Below are 21,014 nucleotides of genomic sequence, written 5' to 3'. Positions count from 1 at the left end.
ATAAATCAAATTCATTTATCTCACTTAAGCTTTGCCCCTCTATTGCATGTTTCACATTGCTTGTGATAGCTTAAATAATTTTAAAAGAAAAAAGCATCCAAAGTATTCCGTGCAGTGTTGAACACCGCAATATAAGAAGAATATAAAGCTGTTAGAAGTATCCAAAGGAGGGCTACAAAGATGTTGAAGGGCTTAGAGGGAAAACCATGTGAGGAGTGGCTGAGGCTGCTTGGCTTGCTTGAAAAAAAGGAGACTGAGGAAGACCTCATCCAATCTACATCTTCCTCATGAGGGAAAGGGGAGGGGTGGACACTGATATCTTCTCTGTGGCTACCACTGACAGGATACATGGGAATGGCCTGAAGTTGTGTCACACAGGGAAGGTTTAGGTTGGACATTAGGAAAAGGTTCTTCACCCAGGGCACTGGAACTTGGGCTCCAGGGAAGTGGTCACAGCACCAGTCTGACAGAGCTCAGGAAATACACTCATGGCACTCTCATGGCACATGGTGTGATTCTTGGTGTGTCCTCTGTGGGGCCAGGAGCTGGACTGCAGTGATCTTTCTGGGTTGGTTCCAGCTCACAATATTCTATGAGTTTATGAAGCTCCACAGTGGACACTGAGCTTCTGCCAAGTCCATCATGTTTTGGATTTGCCAAGTGTAGTATTACTGTGCTGTCTGTATTCTGAAGTTGTCATTCAAGAGAAGAGCTTGAAGGTGACTGGAAAATTGGTAAATCCTGTGTCTGTTTTCAGTCTGAGCCTTAGTAATGCAGCTTCTAGCAGTGTTGCAGGATTTTTCTTCTTCGTTTTGCAGTGTTTCAAACAAGTTGCTGACTACAATAGTCTGCCTTGGGGGTGCAAGGCTGCATGGTGACTCCAAGGTTATTTGTTTGGACCTTACTGAGATATATTGTCAGGGAAGGGGAAAAGAAGAAGAGGAAAGTAGGAAAGAAGAACAGAAAGTTGCATTACAAGTTTGGGATGAGCCGATAGCAGGCTAATTTTTATGATGGAGATGAGATAATATTGCTCTTTCTAAGCCTGAAGGACATAATCTGAAGTGAACAGTGTTTCATATAATATTTAGCAATCAATCTGCTTAATAGAAATAATCATTACTTCTAGCTCATGCTGAAGTATATTACAGGCACCTTTGAAATAAGGGCATTTTTATCTGGCTTTCTCAGGATGATGCAGAAACATTACTGCCCCTCATGATATATTACTCAGAAAACTACCAGAGCCCTTCCGAGGTGTCACTTCCCTGTTTGGCCAGACAGCAGGTTTGCTGGGATTTATGTTGACTCGACTAAACCAGTTTTGAGATTAAAACAGGATTAATCCAATCATGCTATTAGGATTTAGGAGTAAATAGGCCTCCAGATTAGGTACACAGAAACCATAGACACCACGGTGCCAGAAGGTGCCAGGCTGTTCCCTCGACTTCTCTGGGAATGCTGTCTCATGGGTCAATGCCCTTGCAAGGACCTAGGAAAACAATCATGCCCTTGATTTGTCCTTCTCTCCATCTGTTGCTAGTTCTACATGCAATTGCAAGATAGCTAAAGTATTTTGGGTATGAGGAGGCAAGAGTACACACTGTCTGCATGTAATGTCCTTGCTCAGCTCTTGAGGGACCAGACTTGTTGACACAGCTAGTTCCTTCGAGTCCTATGTTCCCTTCCCACACAAGATTTATTTACCTAATATTTGAATATTTATCTAAATCTGAGCAACACAGATGATAGGATCAGTCCTGTATTTTGTTCAAGTTGACATTACTCTTGATGTCAATGCCTTTACCCACAACAGAGTAGATGAAAATTGTGTTTCGGAGTGAGTGGTCCATCTTTCACCTTCCCATCTCACACTGGCCCAAAGGTCTGAAGAATCACAGTGCTCTGGAAAATGGGATCAAATGAGCCTTTTATTAAAGAAAATGACCTATACAATATTAACAAACAAAACACTTTGCTAATTCTTTGAGAGATGGCCTGTCCAGGCAAGAAGATTGCCCTACATCTTAGGAGCAGGTAGATTTTAGAAATAGCATGAGCAGATTTGCATTTAAGTTGATAAAGAATGGCAGATAAATTTTCCATGAAAGTTCTCAATGAGCTACCTCAATTCTTAAATCATCTCATCCAAATTGAACAAAGGGTAAAAACAATGGATTTTTGCATGGATGCCCTTCAGTTTGTCTTCTTCAATAGTCTGTTTTCTATCAGATGTGACTAAAAGTAGCATTTTTTCATACCTGTTAAAAAAAATTAACTTCCTACTGTATTATAGGGACTTCTTTTATTCCAGGAGAGAGCAGTCAATTAGGCGAGTTACAGATCAGAAAACACCTATGCAATTGGGAAGCATCAAGCCAAATGCACACATGCTGTGATTACATTCCCTATGAATGGATAAATTACAAAACTGTGTGTGTAGTGCTCCTGTTGAAAAAATTTCTTTGTAGTCATAAGTGACACATGAAGTCCTTTTGAATGGAGGACAGAGTGGGATTTTAGGCTTCCCCTGAGGTGCTGAACAAGTCCACCACACTTATCGATCCTCTGCCAAGTTAAACTCCTGCAAAGCACATCATATTGCAGTTTGAGCTTCATCACAAAACGAAGCTTGCCCTCTGTCAAATAAGTTTTCTGGCTTTACTGTCTTGTTTTATGTAGGCCTGGTTGCTGTGCTGGCTCTACATCATTAGAAAAATATGTAACATCTAATGAGTTCCCAGATGATACGCTGAACTTCATCAAAACACATCCACTGATGGATGAGGCTGTACCCTCCATTGTCAACCGACCCTGGTTCCTGAGGACAATGGTCAGGTACGTGCACCGAGTGAGCTCTGTCTGCACTGTAGCTGCCAAGTTGTGCCAACAGCCTTGCTTCCAATACCCTCCAACTCTGCACATGTCCTGGTGTCCTGGGCATGAATCCAGCTAGGAATGGTGGCAGAGCTGAGCAGATGCTGCGGAACTCCCTGAGGAGCTTTCAAGATAGGAAAGACCTCAGTCTTTTCCAACCGTGCTGTGCTGAAGCCGGATGTTGTAGGAACTGCTGTGCGGGGAAGGCTTAATCACCTTTTGGCTTACGGGTCAGTGTTTGAGATGGCTCAGTAAAAACTTGAGGCAAGGATCAGCAGACAACTCAGGAATATGTACACAGGATGCAAACACGTCTGCCAGGATATGTTCACAGGATATGTAGATGTCTGTCAGGTTATGTGCTGGTAAGCTTTAATGTTTGCACAAGTGTGTAGGGCAGAAGTAATTGCCTAATCTGCATCCTTTCTATGGCAACAAGAAAAAAAATAATAACGGATCAAACAAAGACTCCTAAATCAGCAAGTGTTAAATACGCTATCCCCTTCCTATCAAAATACATTCCCACTCCTGCTGTGGTCATTATACTACTTATCTACCCTGCAGCAGTGAACAGAATAATGTGACTAACTTTTGCAGTATTTTCCACTCTTCCCCTGAGCAAAGGTAGAATATTGTTTTGGGCACTTAGTTCTGTGGAAGGGTCTGACTTCGTTACAGTAATGTATCTTATGTCAGGTTTTCTGTCAGGTTCTGTGCCTCCAACCAAAGATGAGAGTAACAAGCTCCACAGAGTGCTTCCCTTTGATAGGCAGTACCATCCAGCTGGTACCAAACCACCAGTATACTTGTTTTCAATAAATTGTGTCACCCCAAGATTTGATTTCACCTCAGTGCTGATCTTGCTCAGTGGTGGTCGTGTGATTATTTTTAGTGAGGTAAAGTGGTGTTTAGCATCTTACTCTTGAAGTGGCACAGCTTTTCCTGACAAAACAAGTTGAACCTAGCTCAGCTGCTTTTAATGTGACAGAGCTTGAAATTTTTAAAACAATTCACTGTACTGATTCTCTATCCCTGTCTGAAGAAATCACCAGGTTTTTGGAAGGATAATTCCTAAATGGCCTCAGGCTCCTAGCTGCCCTTCAGCTTTCTGAACGTCTAGACACTTCTGAAATTCTGTACACTTCTGGTGGCTACTGGATGTGTGGGTATGCAAACATTTGAAAAATCCCCAACATCTGGGGAGCCAAATTGGTATAGTCTGTGCTGATTTATAGAGAGGTAGGAAAAGTGCTTAAATGTGTTTTATGGTTGCTAGAAATCTACCATACACTTATCTGACATGAAGAAAGTGATCAAATAAATGAAAATTTTGTGATTATCTCTTGTGATTTATCTGTGAAAATGCTCTATTGTTTTAGATATCGCCTGACCAAAATTGCTGTTGACTCTGCTGCTGGGCCATATCAGAACTATACCGTGGTTTTCTTGGGGTCAGAGAAGGGAATCATCCTGAAGTTCTTGGCACGGACAGGAAACACTGGTTTCCTAAATGACAGCCTTTTCCTGGAGGAGATCAATGTTTACAACCCTGAAAAGTGTGTATCTGATTCTTTGTACTCATGTATGGGTGACTTTGAACTTCTGATTTCCCAGAGAATAACTTGTCCCATGGAAACGGAAGTGGTTAGAGAAGCCAAGTTTTTTGGGTAATTTTAAATTGTTTAGGGAGGGGATGTCTGCTTATCAGTCTCTACATTGCAATAAGATTTTTTTATTCAGTCTGTGTAGAAAATAGCCCATCCTATGCAGCAGCTGATGGATAATTAAAAGTGAAGTTCTGGAAAGGAAGATTAATTTTCTAATCCTATAAAAAACCCTGATTCCTCTCCAAATAACTCAGCAAGCAGCAAGCTACTCTCCAAGGGAAATTTTCCACATTTCAGTCTTCCTCAAATATGCCTAAGGGGGCTTTGAAGTGAGCCATAATCATGCAGAAATTTCAGCTACTTTGAGTGCTGGAGAAGAATAAACACAAAAACAAAGGGCCGTCAGAAGCTTTTCTGGTGTGCTGTTGCTCCCAAATTCTTAACTATCCCATGCATTTTTAATACTTCTTATATGTCTGTCAGTATTTTTAGTGGCTATTGTGTGTTCTTTTCCCCTTGACTCGTTCAGTTCTACCTTCCTTATGGATCTTTTTGGCAGAAGCTTTTTGCGATCTTATTTTTTCAGCCTGGGGGACAGTTAGGGTTTCCCCCAGCAGAGCCCGGTTACACCCACATCCCGCTTTTATCCAAATCAGGTGCAGCTACGACGGCATGGAGGACAGGCGGATCATGGGCCTGCAGCTCGACAGGCCCAGCAGCGGCCTGTACGTCGCCTTCTCCACCTGCGTCATCAAGGTGCCCCTGGGGCGCTGCGAGCGCCACGGCAAGTGCAAAAAGTACGTGTTTGGTGGTGGCTGTCAGGGGCCTGGGCACCGGGCAGGCTGCCGCGCCCCTGAGTGCCACCTTGTGCTCTTCTCTCCCAAGGGCCTGCATAGCGTCCAGGGACCCGTACTGCGGATGGGTGAAGGAGAGCGGGGTGTGCGCGCAGCTGGTCCTTGGCTCCAAGTGAGTAAGGGCTCTGGCTGGAAGGGCTCGGAAGCTCTGGCGGTGGTGCCAGGCAGTCTTGGGCAAAGCTATTTGGAACACGCGGCTTCTAGAGAGGGAAAAATGTGGGAAGTGTTTGTTTCTATCTTATTTGCATTCACCTCCGAAATGTCTCGCAAATTTTTTTTTGATGTGAACCGTCAGCTGATTGGTAACTGCTGAAAGAGGAGGAAGAAGAAAATGAAAGAGCTGTATTAAGGTCCGTGTATTATTGAAAGGAGTGAATTGGATGGATATGTCTGAACCAGCCTACACTGGAGCCATCACAGCTGATTAAAGAGGCAATAAAATCCAAATTAAATTACTGAAGTAATTTGTCCACTGAAAACAAAACCAGTCCTTCTAATTTACTGTGCATTACTAAGAGGAATAACAGAGCACAGTAAGGGCTTTAAACAGATTTAGAGAAGTGCTGGATCTCCCCTTGCTTAACAGTAGAATTTAATTATTTTATGATAATGAAAGTCTGGGAAGGTTACAGGGAGCAAACCCACTTCAGAGCTCACATTTCATGGCCACTTCTGCCGCACCACATGACTGCCCACTCTGAGCTATCAGCTGTACTCCCTCATGGTAGTAGTGGAAGTGTAGCACAGACATCACAGAGCCTTGACAGCCCTACATCTGACACCACTTAACCCTGCTTCTCTACAAGTCCTCACTATATAATGGACAAGCATACTGTGCTTCTCTCTTGTTCTTAATTTGCTGATTTCCACCATCTGCTGGGGGTGCTGTAGCAGTATGTGTCTGTATATGTCTGACTTCTAAAGTGTGGGCTGTTTCTGATTTGACTTTTGGTAGGGTAATGTTAAAATGTACCTGTGTTCATATTAGGTTTTTCATAACTCCAAAAAGTGCTCGAGGCTTCTTCAACTTCCATGGCAAGTTGTAGGAGACTTCCATACCTCACTTTTTAGAGCAGCTCCCACTTTCCTCAATAGATCCATCGAGAAAGAGGCTATGCAGCCTGCAGTGATGAAGTCCAAAAGAGATCAAGGCAGCCCATGTTCTGTCCAGTGCTTAGGAAGGGGGTCCAGATCAGCTGTGAAGGTATCTGGTGAAGTTCTATGCTGGCCAACAGGAGGCAGAGATGTTAGTCATCCTCCAGGAGTAGATGACAGTAGAGCAGGTGCTTTAAGAGCACAGAGCTAGAATGAGTTGTCTGCAAGGGTAATTATGCCTCAAGGGCAGGATCCTAATATAGGCAAGGGCTTGTATTTGGAAGTTTTCCAAGGTTCTTGTCATTCACCTTTGACCACACAGGAAGTTGGAAGAACAGCTTCCATAGTTATCCAAAATCACAGAGAGAGCTTAGCACATCAGCTAGAAAAGCACGTGAGTGTTTGTCAGTAGAGCCCCTGAGTTAAAAGGAATACTTCTTGTGGGATGGACACTATGCCTTGAGCCTCATCTGGTGCCGTACCCAAGTGACTGCTGAAATTCAGGCTTCTTCCTCAAGCACAGTACCTGCCCAGTGGGTTGGCTCCCTCCCCTCTCCAAAGTGCCAGTGTGCCTGATCTACTCTGTGCACAGGAAGATCAGGTGTGTAGGGTTACAGGTGCTTCTGGTAACATCCTGTATTTAACAGTTTAAAAAGTGCAAGTCTTTTCTTCCCTCAGTAACGAGGCATGCTGTGGATTTTTAAAATGTAGTAATATAAAGGAAAAGTATCATCAGAAGCCAAGAAATCATTAAGCAATGATGAATAGCTCAAATGTGTATGTTGCAGTTTTTCAGCCTTTGTGTGGAATTTCCAAAGAAATAGCTGGTTTCACAGCAGGGATTTATTTCAATTGAACATGTGATAATTTCTTTCTGGTTATGCCTATGACTGTTGTTATTCATACTGTTTTGTTTCCTTCTCTTATTTAGACTGTCATTTGAACAGGACATAGAACGTGGCAATACAGATGGCCTGGGTGACTGCCAAAGTAAGCAAAGCTTTTACTTCTATTTACCATGTGTCACAGTATCCTTCTGAATGCCTCAAATCACCATTACCTGTCAGGCATTCTTTTGTAGCAACATAAGCCATGACAGGGACAGCAATGTAGCTAATGGTGCAGGTTCACAAGAAGAACTGTTGTTTAAATGCATTTGAGGAAAATAGCCCAGTTCATGTGATTTATACAAACACTGGACTTCAGAGTGGTTGCATAACAAGAAAAGCTCAGCTCTAGAGGATATTGATTACAGCAATGGCATAATGAATTGGGGTCATTGTCTTTATTAGCCCTGGTGGTTGGGTTGTTTATGTAAATGTACAGAAGTGGCTTGGTTTCTTGGTGTAGTCTGTGACTTGGACTACATTCCCATGCAGCACAGTGAGACAGAGAAATATATCTTCAGCTTTAGATCCGGATCAAGAAATGACAGCTGCTTAGTTTGTGAATTTTAGGGAATTTTACATACAGTCTGGACAACCTCATGGTATTCAGGGTCAGGTACTATTGCATTGCCTAAGAAATTTTAATGGTAAACCTTAAATACTGACAGCGTGAGCTGGAAGATTAAACACAGTCTTTAAACATTTACGGCTTTGTACTGAAATGCTTAAAAGTGCATAGCTTGCACTGCATGCAAGGAAACCTTGCTGATTTCTGAGCCTTCAGGAATACCAACATCTGTGTTCAGGACAGCTCCTCTTCCAAATGTTCTCACCAAGACTGGTTTGATTCTGAGCTCCAAATATTATTTTAAAACCTCATGAAATCAAGACTCTCATTCTTTTCAGTTTAATTTGCACTGATGCAATAAAACTGATGAAGCTGAGGAATCAATGTACAGTGAGAGAGTCATTACTTCTGCAACACAGAGGAAAATAGCAGAGGGCTAGACTGTGCCATGGGACATGGTGTGGGCCAGACGTTCTGTAGAAAGCCTGAGCCTTCTCATGCCTTGTGCATCCTTATTCAAGAGGCATTAATTACTGTCATCACTGTGCTTGGAGGAGTACAAGGGTTTCAGCCTCTGCCCTAAGATCGGGTAATACAGACCATTGCAAAGATTTTTGAAGGAGGGGTACAGATAGGCTCCCCTCTGTTCCCCTGTAAAATGGGTTAGCACCAAAATCAGGCCAGCTCCCAGCTGGTGTATCTTTGCTCTTTTCAGCCAGTTCTGCTCTCCTCGGGCAAATAGGTTAGGCAGGAGTGGAGTGTACCTGATATCAGTTACATAAAAAAGGAGGGTAGGAAATTATTCAGGAAGAGCACATTGTGCTCATGGAGAGAGATCTGCTTCTGTGCAGAGAGCAACAAAGCCCATGCCCTGCTTAAATCCCTCTTTAGCCCTGAATGGTGCATTGAACCTTGACACTGCACAGGGGTAGATTTCATTCCCTGCTAACACAGCAGATTTTATTACTTCATGTGATCTTGGGTCACCTGAGTTTTGTCCTCATTGACTCACATTGCTGGCTGCATCCCCTGCAGTGCCTTGCCTTAGACTAGGATTTACAAGGAAAGCAGGGGGCATGCTGGCCCTCTCTCCTTCAGTAGGTCCTGCACAGAGCTGGTCGTGAGCACTTTCAAAGACAGACATTGTTTTCGGGTATGTCTAACCATTAGTTTTGCCCGGGTTCTTAGGGTACAAATCACATGCTTGTAAATATCAGCTGAAACATTAACGCTTATTAGCAGCAAACTACTTAAAAGAAAGAACAAGATACAAATAATGATTTTTCCCCTGTTATTTGTCTTTCAGATTCCTTCGTAGCCCTGAATGGTAAGGAAGTTCTTAGTTTCAATATTTATTGACAGCAAATCCATTTCGGAGGAATCACTTTTTACTAAACTTAAAAATATTTTCATGCTTTTGTTATATTTAATGTTTCTTCCCAATTTATTTTGTTCATAGACATTTCAACTGCTCCACCTGATCAAAAAATGTCTTACTACACAGTGTATGGTCAGTTTATGAGTGTTTTTAAAAATTCTCCCCAAATCCTTGTGTTAGCTAGTAGTATCTGTACTCAAATAGTTGTTATCTAATTTTACTTCTTTTGTCTTGGTTTTGAGGGCCCGATTCACTAATCACAACTAGGATGAAGTCATATCTCTTGGTTTTCAATCCCTCTTTTCTTGTCTTTCCTCAAAACTGTCTCGATTGAACTACAGTCAGATAAGGCCTATTTTAATGGCATGCCAGCGGACATGATTAAGAGCATGCTTCATCTGACACTCAAAGAAACACTTGGGTACAGTGATGCATCTTATCTGTTCACCAGGACAAACAAGAGATTAGCTCACATCCCACTTACAAGCTGTCCAGGCTGGTGTCGTTACTGTTACATCAGCCAGTCAGAGATACCTTGGGGAAAGTAGAACTATCCCTGGGTTACAGAAAGATCTCTCTCTCATAAGGAAAATTAACCTTTTACCCATGTGGTTTGAGACTGGATTATGCCTCAATTCCTGAAGGTTCTTGTCGTTTCTAGGGTGAGTCATTTATGTTGTCCATTCAAATTTACATAGCAAATTAAATGACCTGAACTAAAGAGGATCTTTCCTGCAAGCCTAGAGTAGCAGGTTCCCATAAGGCAGCTGTTAATCTGTGCTCACAGTGCTTTCTACCACTTTGTTCTGCATATTTTGAATTAGATTATGCTGTTTCTTGGAGTGAAGAATAAATGTTTTCATGAGGAGTCACTGCAGAATAAATAATCACTTTAAATTCAAACCTAGACATATATTGCAGTAGCTTTTCTTACAGACATCCTGAACAAAGACAAGTACTCACAAGCTAAGAGCTGCCAGTGAAGTCAATGGCAAAATTCCACGAGAGGTGGGAGCTTCCTTGTGAAGTTCCTTTCAGGCTGTAAGACTAGCAGTTCATTAGGGCTAGATCAAATTCACCATGCATTTGGTTAATGTGAAGTTGTGATGAACTTTTAATTGATCCTTTCGTCTTGTGCCTGCAGAGTATGTAGGTATGAAACTGAACCAATGACAGCTCAGTACAGCAGAATATAAATAACTGGAGGCACAGTAATGCTGTTCAACATTTGTAAAAATAAAATCAAATTCACCCTACTGTTTATTACCAGGAAATGAAAAATGTGCAGGTGAAACTTATTTGAACGTATGGTAATGAAAACCAGTGAAGGGAATGTGCAAAATCAAAGGCAAGCTGAGACTTTCTGATATATGGAAGACTCACAGTTTCATCCGCATAGCCAGTTAATACTTTCTTTCATTCTGAAATTGCTGTATTTCTAATGCACAAAGCAGTAATTAAAGAAGAGTAATAATAAAAATTTGTACTCTGAATATGAAGATAAAGAGAGTGGCTTTGGGTATAGTGCTGAAGTGCCAGAAATGTTCTAGATTTCCTGCTTGTATGTGAATTCCATAGTCTGCAGAGTTATCACTGTGGAACTGTGGTTCTGGATCCTGCCAGCTAGAGTATTAGTAGGTACTTTGGTAAAAATTATATTTTAATCTGACTAAGAAAGCAGAAAAGTGCTTCAAGTGAGCAACAGAAGGAAAAAAGCTGTAGTCCAAGAGAGTACAGGTAACAAAAGAGAGTACATTTGTACAGGCATGTCAAGGCCAAAAAGAGACTCCATAAATGAACCCAGCTTTTAAAGTAGGATCTTACAGACAGGTGCAATGGAGAAACGCTGACCCAGCATTAGTGTGGGTTCCCGTTCATGTCCTGCCTTTTATGGTTTATTTCACTGACTCCTCTCAGGTACATCCTGATAACATGCTCTCTGTGCAAGTCAGCTCGCCTTTTACTGGTTTAGTAAAACTGGTTTAGTATTACCTAGTCTGATATTTTTGCAGTTGGGCTTTCTTTTCACCTTCCATTAGTGACCTTCTATTGATCTTCCACTAGGATGAGGTAGTAAGCCAGTCTTGGTAAACATGTTCCTGTTTGCCAGCTGTAGAGACTGGTCTGAGTAATTTTGCATCTTGAAAAAACCAAAAAATTTATGAATTATCTCTTTTGATGGTACTGAGTACAGTTTAATGCAAAGGTAAATGGTATGTCACAATAGATTAAGCCTCAGAACACCAGTACCAGAATGCCAACTGAGTGAATGCTCAGTGGGCTAAATATACCCAAAGTCATCTGAAGCTCCAAAAGAAGTCATAAGGCCTGATTCTCTTCACTTATGCCACTACAAATCATCCTCCTTCAACAGACTTACTGCCAATCTGTAGCAGTGTGAATGAGAGGAGAACCAAGCCCTTAATCTTTGCATTCCTGGCACCAGCCTCCTCCTGATTTTGGCACATGGGCTCTCTTCCTAAGGCAGCCTCACATGATCAGTTTTAAACAAGCAACGTGCAAAGTTCATGCAGGTGACTCCATTGACACCCAAGGAGAGGATAGCAGACGGAAGGTCTGGATGCAGAAAGTCAGAGAGAAATTATGCAGGAGACACATATTTAAACAAGGAGATTAAGCTAGATCACTCTGCAAAAGTCTAAGCAGCTTCAATTACCTTTGGAAACATCAATTCTTAGTGAATTGGGCCCTTATATTACCTCCTAGCCATAGTCCTTTCTCCCTCTACAGTATTGATTTAACTTTTCCTCTAATTGTCTAATTAGATTCCTTTAGCTGTTAATAGGATAGCGTGCAGATATCTTAACCTCTGAGATTCTAATGACTTGTGCATATTAGACCAACTATCAAATACTGATAGTATTGAATCTCTGTCTTTGTTTTAAACCTGAAAAAAAAACCTCTTTGCATTTTACAAGTGCACTTCAGAACAAGCTATAGTTTCAGAAGTGCACCTTTCTGAATCATTATCTGTGCTCACTAAGTGCTTTTACTCTGCCTCTGTTACTTGATTACAGCACTCCAAATGAAAAGTTTTTCCAAATAATGGAAGCACCTAATCCAGATTTTTTTAGAGTGTGTCTATTTGATTTTTACATGTTTTCTTTAAACAAAGACATTTGAAAAGCACTATGTGTACAGTTATTCAGATGCTTTGTTTTAAAACAAAGGCAGAATTAGTTTTTCAGATGTTTTTGTATTAACCATTATTAACACAGAGGTTCTGGCCACATCTCAGATGTGCCAAAGCCTCAATACATTTCAACAAATCTTATTTGCAAGTTAGAGTGGTGAAAAATGGTGTAATGGGAAAAAAAGGCCCACTACATGTTGAGAACTATATAGTGCATTGTAAAGGCTTGATAATGGTTGTGTGTGAGAGGGCCAGGACTGGCTTGCCTGCCACTTCAGTCTTTCCTCTGTTTATGAGAGAAACTTAAATAGGTCATACATTTGTGGTGCTGCTCTGCTCAGAGGTGAAATTCACCCAGTGGGACTGGCTATTCAGGCACTTACAGGACACTGTGATAGTGCTTACAGGAGCAGTATCACTGCCTCATAGTAAGTGTTTGCAAATACAGCTCTAACACAACTGGGACGGGCTATTAAGCTTTAATCTGCTTCCTCAAAATCCAGTGGAAGAAAGTTTGTCTCAATCAACTGTGTAAGCTTGCTTCTTAGTGTGTACTAGTCTAATACATTAGTAACAGAGAGAATAAATATACTGATTCCTTGTATTTGTGTGGAACCCCTCTCTACCTAGTGACCATCTGGTACACATTAATAGCTTCACAAAGCCTTAGCTTTCCATTACCAGGAAGTTCTCTGTGTATTGGCAACATATGGTTCAAGAATGTTTTCTTCCCCCCTGAAAAATGTGTCCCTTAAGCATATACTTCTTCTAGATTTCTGTATTATGAAATGTTTTTCTTTAACTAAGCTTATAGCTTTTCCCCAGAACTCTTCCTTTAGGCATATTTAAAAGTGCGAGTGTCTGGAAAGAGATACAGGTGTAAAAATGCATGTCAAACACAGGCCTAAAATATGATTGCTACTTGGCAAGATTTTCTTCTCTTTTACCTCCTTATCAAGCAATGACTAATTGCAGTCTTATGGTGAGTGCACCACTATGTGTAAGCTGACCAAATACTGTACACATTATTGTTGTTGCTGAATGGGGTATAATCTTGACGACTGGAACCCCATGACTTTTTGCACTGTGGTTTAATCCTTAGGGAAAAGAAAACATGAAAATTCCATAATTTCTATTTTCTAGTCTGTTCTCTGCCTTGTTATTTGTCTTGTTCCTGGAGAATGAGCACGGGAGTTGACAAGCGTAAAATAGTGTTGGAGTGTATGCTTTCAGGAGCCAGCATATTCTTGCTTCAAGAAGGGGGTGTGTTTTCAGTCGCTGGACCTCTACCAGTCCCTTTGGACACAAACAGTCCTGCTGCAGGACTGCTGTGAAGCAGGCAGAACATTTGGATTAGAGTTCAAATGGAGTCCTCTATCTGTGTGCTACCAATGTCCCCAGCCAGGACAGGACTTACGGAAACCTTTTAAGAAAGGATCACATTTGGCTTCTCTTTTCTATTTGGATGACATTCTGTCTTAACAGAACACAGCATTTAAAACTCTGTCTTAACAAAACACAGCATTTAATTTGCTGCTTTAAAGAAAGATGGGTGGGAGAAAACACACTTTCTACCATGAGAGGGTAAAATATAATCCACTGCCCTTGTCAGTATAAAACCTTCAGAATGACATCCAGAGCTAAATTGTGTTAACAATTAGTTGGAGTTGAAGGGTGGCTTCATGGTGAGAGCACTGTAAATTTAACCAGTTTTCCTTTCTAAGCATACAAGTTAAAGGAGTTCATTGTGACCATGTCCTGTACAAAACATAGTCCAAAATGCTCCCATATATAATTCAATTCAGTAAATCAAAATGGCTCCTCAAAAACTTATGGAGGAGCACAGGCATTTTTTTACTCTAAAGTCATTCATATTCAACAGGGTTTCTTTAAATCATATCATCTTAATAATAATTGCAGGAATTTGCTGACTTCATCAGTAGCTCAACACCATGAAGCTGGTGAAAGGGCTGGATAAAAAGAATCGTGTGGGTGCATCTAAAAGCTTGGGGACATTGGTGGCCAACATTTAGATTTTTGATAGTTGGAGTGGAATTGAGGATCTAGGTTCATCATCTCTCTCTAGACTTCTGAGAGCTGGGGCTGTATGGCTTTAGAAGCCATTTAAAACAGCATTTTTGAGATGCTGTTTTCAAAAGCTTTGTGGTTATCCAGGAGCTGTTTAAAATAAACTACAGAAGCACAGGCTCTACCTGCCCAGCTCTGTGCCTTCTGTGTGAGGCTTAAATTTCAGCTCCTTGTGTTGATCTGTCTCTGCCCCAGTGAGTCTCAAATTATTTTTCTGAGCAGTGAAGCAAGATCAAGGAAAGGAGCAGAGAGAGGGTCCCTGCTAGGGCAGCCTGTAGCCTGGTGATTGGACTCCTCTCCAAGTGAGATTCATCTGAGGAAGGAAAATTAATTTGCTGGGCTGTTCAAAAGGAGACAGGAGAAAGGAGGGCTGCTGTCAGTCTGTCTAGAGTTATCTGACGAAAAATGTTATATGCCATCCTGTCTGTGAATAATCCAATTCTGTTAGTTTGAGCATGTGTCAAAAACCCCGTTTTTTTAATGGGCTCCTTAAGAAAAGTAGGTAAGGGGATATAGTTACTCTACAAATTAAGGAGGCGCAGAACTCCTTGAATCCTGATGAAAATAACTCACTTTTTCACATGTACCAAAAGAAAAATTTCAGAATGGTTTTGAGGTCAAAATGTTGCGGTGTGGATGGCTTTTGGTGCCCTCTCCCCAAAGCAGCTGAGCCACTGGAAAGTCCATGTGGGAGCTGTCTTCCAGTGACAGTAGACTCCAAGCACCTCAAGCATTTAGGCGCTGATGTGATTTTCAAGTCCAGCTGCAAAGAGTGTATGAGTTTGCAAACATGCTGTTGTCCCATCCAAAGCACATTTCAAATTGTGCTGTGTTTCCAGTGGGGCAAGTTCTGTGAGTGTGCTCTTTGTTGGGGTGTGTATGATATGCAAGAAGCAGCTCAGTCTTGTTCAGGGCAGCAGTAACAATGTCTAGAGCATTTGTAATGGAAAAAAGGCATGTGAGACCTCAGCCTCAGCTGCTGCTGGAGTCAGGGGTTCTTGGGCAGATCCCGTGGTGAGGCACTGTCTGCACTGTTGCTCTGAGTAGAAATGGTGCTCAGGCTTGTGCTTATTTCAGAGCCGTTTTGGGCCACCGGCTCAGACAGGACCAACAGTGATGGTGCAGGCGGGTGTGAGCAGCTGGCCCGGGGTGTTTCCCGTCTGGAGAGGAGGGCCTTAGCGAGAGCACACTGGTGTTGGGCAGTCCCTCACTCCCTGGGGACATGAGGTGGAGTGCCTCATGATGTCACCCTTTTGTAGTTCTTCTGGCATTCCCAATCAGTTCCAGCCATTTTGGACTTTGTTCTGCTCTACATTGATTTTTTTTTATCTGCTTTTTGACTGAGCCAGTATCAGACAGCATGGGGTGACGCTTCAGTTTCAGTCAGGCATGTGTGCTGAATCCAGCCAAAGGATGCTTGACTCAGATAAAGTGTGCTTACCCTCTTTCTTATGCATTTAACTCTGTGGAGAAGCACAGAACTGCCAGCTCAGTGGCAGCACCTTTTAGCACCCGGATCTGGGAGGTTCAAATCCCCTCTTCCTTCGGAGTCACATTTTGAAGGACTTTTGAAGTATTACTCAGCCTAAGACAAGATGTTCACCTGTCACAGAAGCAAAGCAGTCTGTACATCCCTGAGCATGGGGAGGTAGCATGGGGTGGTAAGTGACTAATGAGACTTGTCTTCCCTACCTGTATTTATAATGTGAACAGGACACTCCAGTTCCCTAGTCCCAAGCACCACCACTTCTGACTCTCGCGCTCGACAGGGTTATGATGCTAGGGGACGCATGCTGGATTGGAAGGATCCGCTTGGTTCATCTGAAAATACAGATCCATATGTGGCAGTTTCATCCCATAATCATCAAGACAAGAAGGGTAAGGCCTTGGAAATGACATCCTGTGGTGAGGAGGGAGGGGGAGGAGGACTAAAGTGTAACTGCTTCCAGCTGGCTCAGAGTAACATGTAATGAAACTCCCATGCTATAATTAAAAGCTTATCGTAAAGTCTGAAACTAAACAGCCAATCTTAGAGTCAGTCCTAGATAATTCACTGCCTGAGGAATCCACACAAAACAAACAGAAGTGTATGCCTTTATAGAGAGTTTTGTGCATGTGTATGGGAAGGGGGGAAGCAGAGGATTTAGCTCTCTAAATTTGATCTCTCCTGTTGTCTGACAAAGCAAGATCCATGGCTTCCTATTGTTCTAAAGGATGCATTTTTATATTGCCTTTCTCTGAATTCTCAAGGCAGCACAACAGTTCTCAGCTAATTTCACATTATTTCCATCTCTCAATAGCCATAGAATCATAGAATCATGAAGTGCTTTGATTTGGATGGGACCATAAAGATCATCTTATTCTAAACCCCCCCTGCCATGACCAGACAGACTTTCCACTTGACCAAGTTGTTCCGAACCCCATTCAACCTGGCCTTAAACAGTTTCGGGAATGGGCCATCAACAACTTCTCTGGGCAGCCTGTTTCAATGCTTCACCACCCAGAGTAAAGAATTACTCAGAGTATAGAATTTCTTTCTCATATCTAATTTAAACCTGCCTCCATTCAGTTTGAAGCCATTTGCCTTGTCCTATCACTGCATGCCCTTGTAAAAAGTCCCTCTTCAGCTCTTATATATTCCCCTCTAGGTACTGGAAGGCTGCTATAACATCTTCCCAGAACCTTCTCTTCCTCAGTCTGAGCAACCCCAGCTCTCTCAGCCCTCTGATCATCTTTGTGGCCCATGTCTTTCCTGTGCTCTGGACACAGCACTCCGGGTGGGGTCTCACATGAGCAGAGCAGAGGGGCTAAATCCTCTTCCTCGCCCTGCTGGCCACACTGCTCTGGATGCAGCCCCATATACATTTGGCTTTCTGGGCTGTGAGTTGCCCTGCTCAGGTGCTTTGCACTTGGCCTTGTTAAACCTCAGGGTTCCCATGGGTCTACTTCTCAATTTTCTCTGAGTCCCCCTGGATGGCATCCTGTCCTTCAGATGCATCAGTCACACCACACAGCTTGATGTCATCTGCAAACTTCCTGAAGGATCACTCTGTCATTGATGTCACTCACTATGTCATTGATGAAGATGTTGGTCCCAAAATTGACCCCTGAAGGGCACCACTTGTCACTGATCTCCATTCAGACCTCAAGCCATTGACCACTATTCTCTGAATAAGGCTGTCCGGTGAATTCCTTATCCATTAAATTGTCCACCCATCGAGTCCATCTCTCTCCAATTTAGAGAGAAGGATGTTGTGGGGGACCATGTCAAAGGCCTTACAAAAGTCCAGATAAGTGACATATGTAGCTCTTTCCTCGTCCATTGATGGACTCCCTTCACCAAGTTAGTCAGGCAATATTTGCCCTTGGTGAAGCTGTGCTGGCTGTCTTGAGCACCTCCCTGCCCTCCATGTGCCTTAACAGAGTTTCTAGGAAGATATGTTCCGTGATCCGGTCACAGAGATAATGGGACTGACAAGCTGATAGTTCCCAGGGCCCTTCTTTCTACCCTTTTTTAAGATGGGTACAAAATTTTCCTTTTTCCAGTCACCTGACTGCCACACTTTTCTAATATCATAGACAGTGGCTTGGTAATTAAATCAGGCCAATTCCTGGGACTCTGGGATAGATATCACAATGTTGTATAGACTTTGGTATCTTTGGGTTCTGCAAGTAGTCCCAAGCCTGATTTTTTCTTACAGTGGGAGGGACTTTGCTCCCCCAGGCCCTGTCTTGTGGACCAAACACTCAAGAGGCACGGGAACAGAGGTTGCAGGAGAAGACTGAGGGAAAATTGTTGTTAAATGCCTCAGCCCTCTCCTCATTGCTTGCCAGGTGGAGTACATCTTCTTCAACCTTCCTTTTCTGGCTGACATACCTGTAGAAGTCCTTCTTGTTATTCTTGGCATCCCTTGCCTAGTTCAGCTCCAGCTACACCTTGACCTTCCTGACTCTATCCATACACAACCAGACTGTGTTCCTATACTTTTTCCATGATACCTGTCCCTTCTTCCACCACCTGTGCATTTCATTTTTGCCCTTTAGTTCAGCTAGCAGGTCCCAATACAGCCATTCAGTTTCTTGTCTTCCCATCCAATTTCTTTCACCTGGGTTTCAGTGAAATCTTCAGAGATTCAGAAATCTTCAGGAGATTCAGAAATCTTCAGGAGATCTCCCAAGGGAGATATCCTTAAAGATCTGTCAGCTGTGTTCTGCTCCCTTGTTCTTGAGGGCAGTTTCCCAGGGCGTCCTACTGCCCTTCTTGAAGAGCTGAAGTTTGCTCTTCTAAGATGCTGGGTCCTGGCTTTACTTTTTGCCTGACCCATGTGCCTGAGGACTGTGAACTCCACCAGTGCATGATCACTGCAGCCCAGGCTCCTGCCACTTGTGACATCACCAATCAGGTCCAGTGTTCCCGTGCAGACAAGGAAAGCCTGCTCTATTTAACCATTGAGCAAACTGGGAGTAGTCCTAGTCACTGGTCCTCAGTCCCACTGTCTTCAGTGAGACCTGAGCAAAAAATTCCTTTTAGTGTGTTCATTAGTGTACATTAAATGGTGCATAAATATCTACTCATTGAGAGGTTCTGTGTTTTGTTTTACACATATTAAAATGTTGGGATTTGGGTGTCATTTCCCAGTGTTCAGACCACTGCTGAAGCTCAGAGTCTAGTAGAATTCTGGTCCTTTGTCCTCCATTCTTCCTCTGCCATACATACAGAGAATTAGGCAAAGAATTGCCAAAATTTGCTGCTTGAACATAGAGAAGAACCTTTTCTCCTATGTAGAGGTGGTGGTGCCCCTCATTGCATCTTGACCCTCATCCTTCTTTCAGTTCCTTTTAATCTGTATCTCAGATTTTAATATGGTTCCTTTTAAACAGGGGAGTTAGGTTCAAATAGCTCCATTGCCTAGAGAGATCTGAATTCTTGTTATTCTTCTCTGGGGTGTTCTTAGATCTCTTCTTTCAATCTCTGTTGAAGATGTTTTTCTCTGTGTGGACTAATTAAGTACTCAGTGTGTCAGAAGGAAGATGAGTATGAGCAAAACTCACTTGCTGAGTGGTTAGGGGCACTCACGAGGGGCAGGAACACACAAGTTCAGTTCTTTCTGCTATGAATACTTGATATAAAACACTTAAAATATTAATTGAAATGTGGATTCCAGTCTCCATTGTTCATACATTTTATATTAAAAACTCATTAGACAAAAGCATCAGCTGTTTCTAGAGAAGCTACTGCATGCCAGACCTGATGCTTTGCATTGTCTGCCCAAACTAGTAGGTTACTAGTTTCCCCTCTTCTTCCCCCTCCATCTGACCCACTGAATCTTGAATTCTTTGCATTTCTTGTGGAGGCTTTCAGCGAGGAGTGATGAGCGCATTAACATCACAGAACAGTCTTCAGCAGAATTACATGAGCAGCTGCTGGTGGTCTGGGCCCTGACTGACCTCAGTGCCTGTCATTCCTTACAGCCCAGATACACGATGCCTCCCATGGTCCAGGGACATCCAGGGCTTCCCACTGAACTCCCCAGCACTGACCTCTAAGAGCCTTCACAGTCCCTTACCACAGAGGCAATGGGCACCACCTGGCTGGCCCAGCAGAGACAAGGCCTGAAGCACTTTGCCAGTTGAGGAGGTTGGTCAAATTAGGCAGGAGATAACATGGAAAATATTAATCTAGCAGCCTTGGCTTTTAGGCTTATTGGCAGGAAATTGAAGACGAAGACTTAAACTCCCACAGGCAGAGGATGTAAACTTGTCCCCCACCTCCCAGCTAATTAGCTCTTCCTATAGAAAAAAAAAGGAAAAATTACCCCTGTTTGAACAATATCTTTAAAGAGTTTCATCCTGTAGATTCTGGGACATTCTGGGAAAATAACTGCAAAATCTATACCAGAAAAGTGAATTTCTAGAACCTGATCAGTGTTCCCTGTGTGTTAAGCACAGAGCCTCTTTGCACCCTGCAGGCTGGGGGCCTGCTGAGCTTTGGCAGAGGAATAATTTCAGGTGGCTGCAATACTCAAACTCAAAACCTTAACTTCAGATGCAAGGGAGTGACAGTACTGAAGATGAAACCTCTCACTCTAATTCCAGTTTAAGCTCAGTTTGAGATATCTTCTTTTTTTAATTCCTTGTCCCTTGGTCTTCAATTGTAGAAATGCAATTAAGAAGAAGGGTTATCACTTACGCAGTGGAGGGAAGGCAGATAAACCTTCATGCCTTCCTTAAGATGGCTTGTGATTTACCTAGCATTCCACTTTCCTCCCAGCAATATCAATGATAATAATGCTGACAGCCAAAAAATGAGGATCTTTTCTTTCTTTGTCCAATCTGTTGGTAACATCTGTTATACAAAATACCTCAGGCAAGAGGGCATTTCTTAGAAAATCCAGTTTCCACTTCTGAAAATAAGCAGTATCATTCTCTTGTCCACCCTGAGAGGGAGGGAGGGAGGGAGAGAAGGAAGGAAGGAAGGAAGGAAGGAAGGAAGGAAGGAAGGAAGG

At 42.6% G+C, this 21,014-nt stretch overlaps 1 protein-coding gene across 5 annotated transcripts in view; it reads left to right on the top strand.

Annotated features, from left to right (window-relative positions):
* Window positions 1–21,014, top strand: part of SEMA6A (semaphorin 6A) — a 119,191-nt gene that overhangs the window by 74,305 nt on the left and 23,872 nt on the right. For 2 of the 5 annotated variants that reach the window (XM_058043358.1, XM_058043359.1), the window contains exons 12-19: window positions 2,683–2,838; window positions 4,257–4,433; window positions 5,141–5,281; window positions 5,370–5,450; window positions 7,365–7,423; window positions 9,195–9,215; window positions 9,348–9,398; window positions 16,222–16,386. In XM_058043358.1, coding sequence (XP_057899341.1) covers window positions 2,683–2,838; window positions 4,257–4,433; window positions 5,141–5,281; window positions 5,370–5,450; window positions 7,365–7,423; window positions 9,195–9,215; window positions 9,348–9,398; window positions 16,222–16,386 — 851 coding nt within the window. The remainder of the gene's footprint in view (window positions 1–2,682; window positions 2,839–4,256; window positions 4,434–5,140; window positions 5,282–5,369; window positions 5,451–7,364; window positions 7,424–9,194; window positions 9,216–9,347; window positions 9,399–16,221; window positions 16,387–21,014) is intronic. The other 3 variants (XM_058043360.1, XM_058043361.1, XM_058043362.1) reach the window with 3 other exon arrangements.

Source organism: Melospiza georgiana, chromosome Z (genome assembly GCF_028018845.1).
Source record: "Melospiza georgiana isolate bMelGeo1 chromosome Z, bMelGeo1.pri, whole genome shotgun sequence".
NCBI lineage: Eukaryota > Metazoa > Chordata > Aves > Passeriformes > Passerellidae > Melospiza > Melospiza georgiana.
The sequence above is the reverse complement of the archived record's forward strand: the minus strand, read 5'-3'. Positions and strand labels throughout refer to the sequence as shown.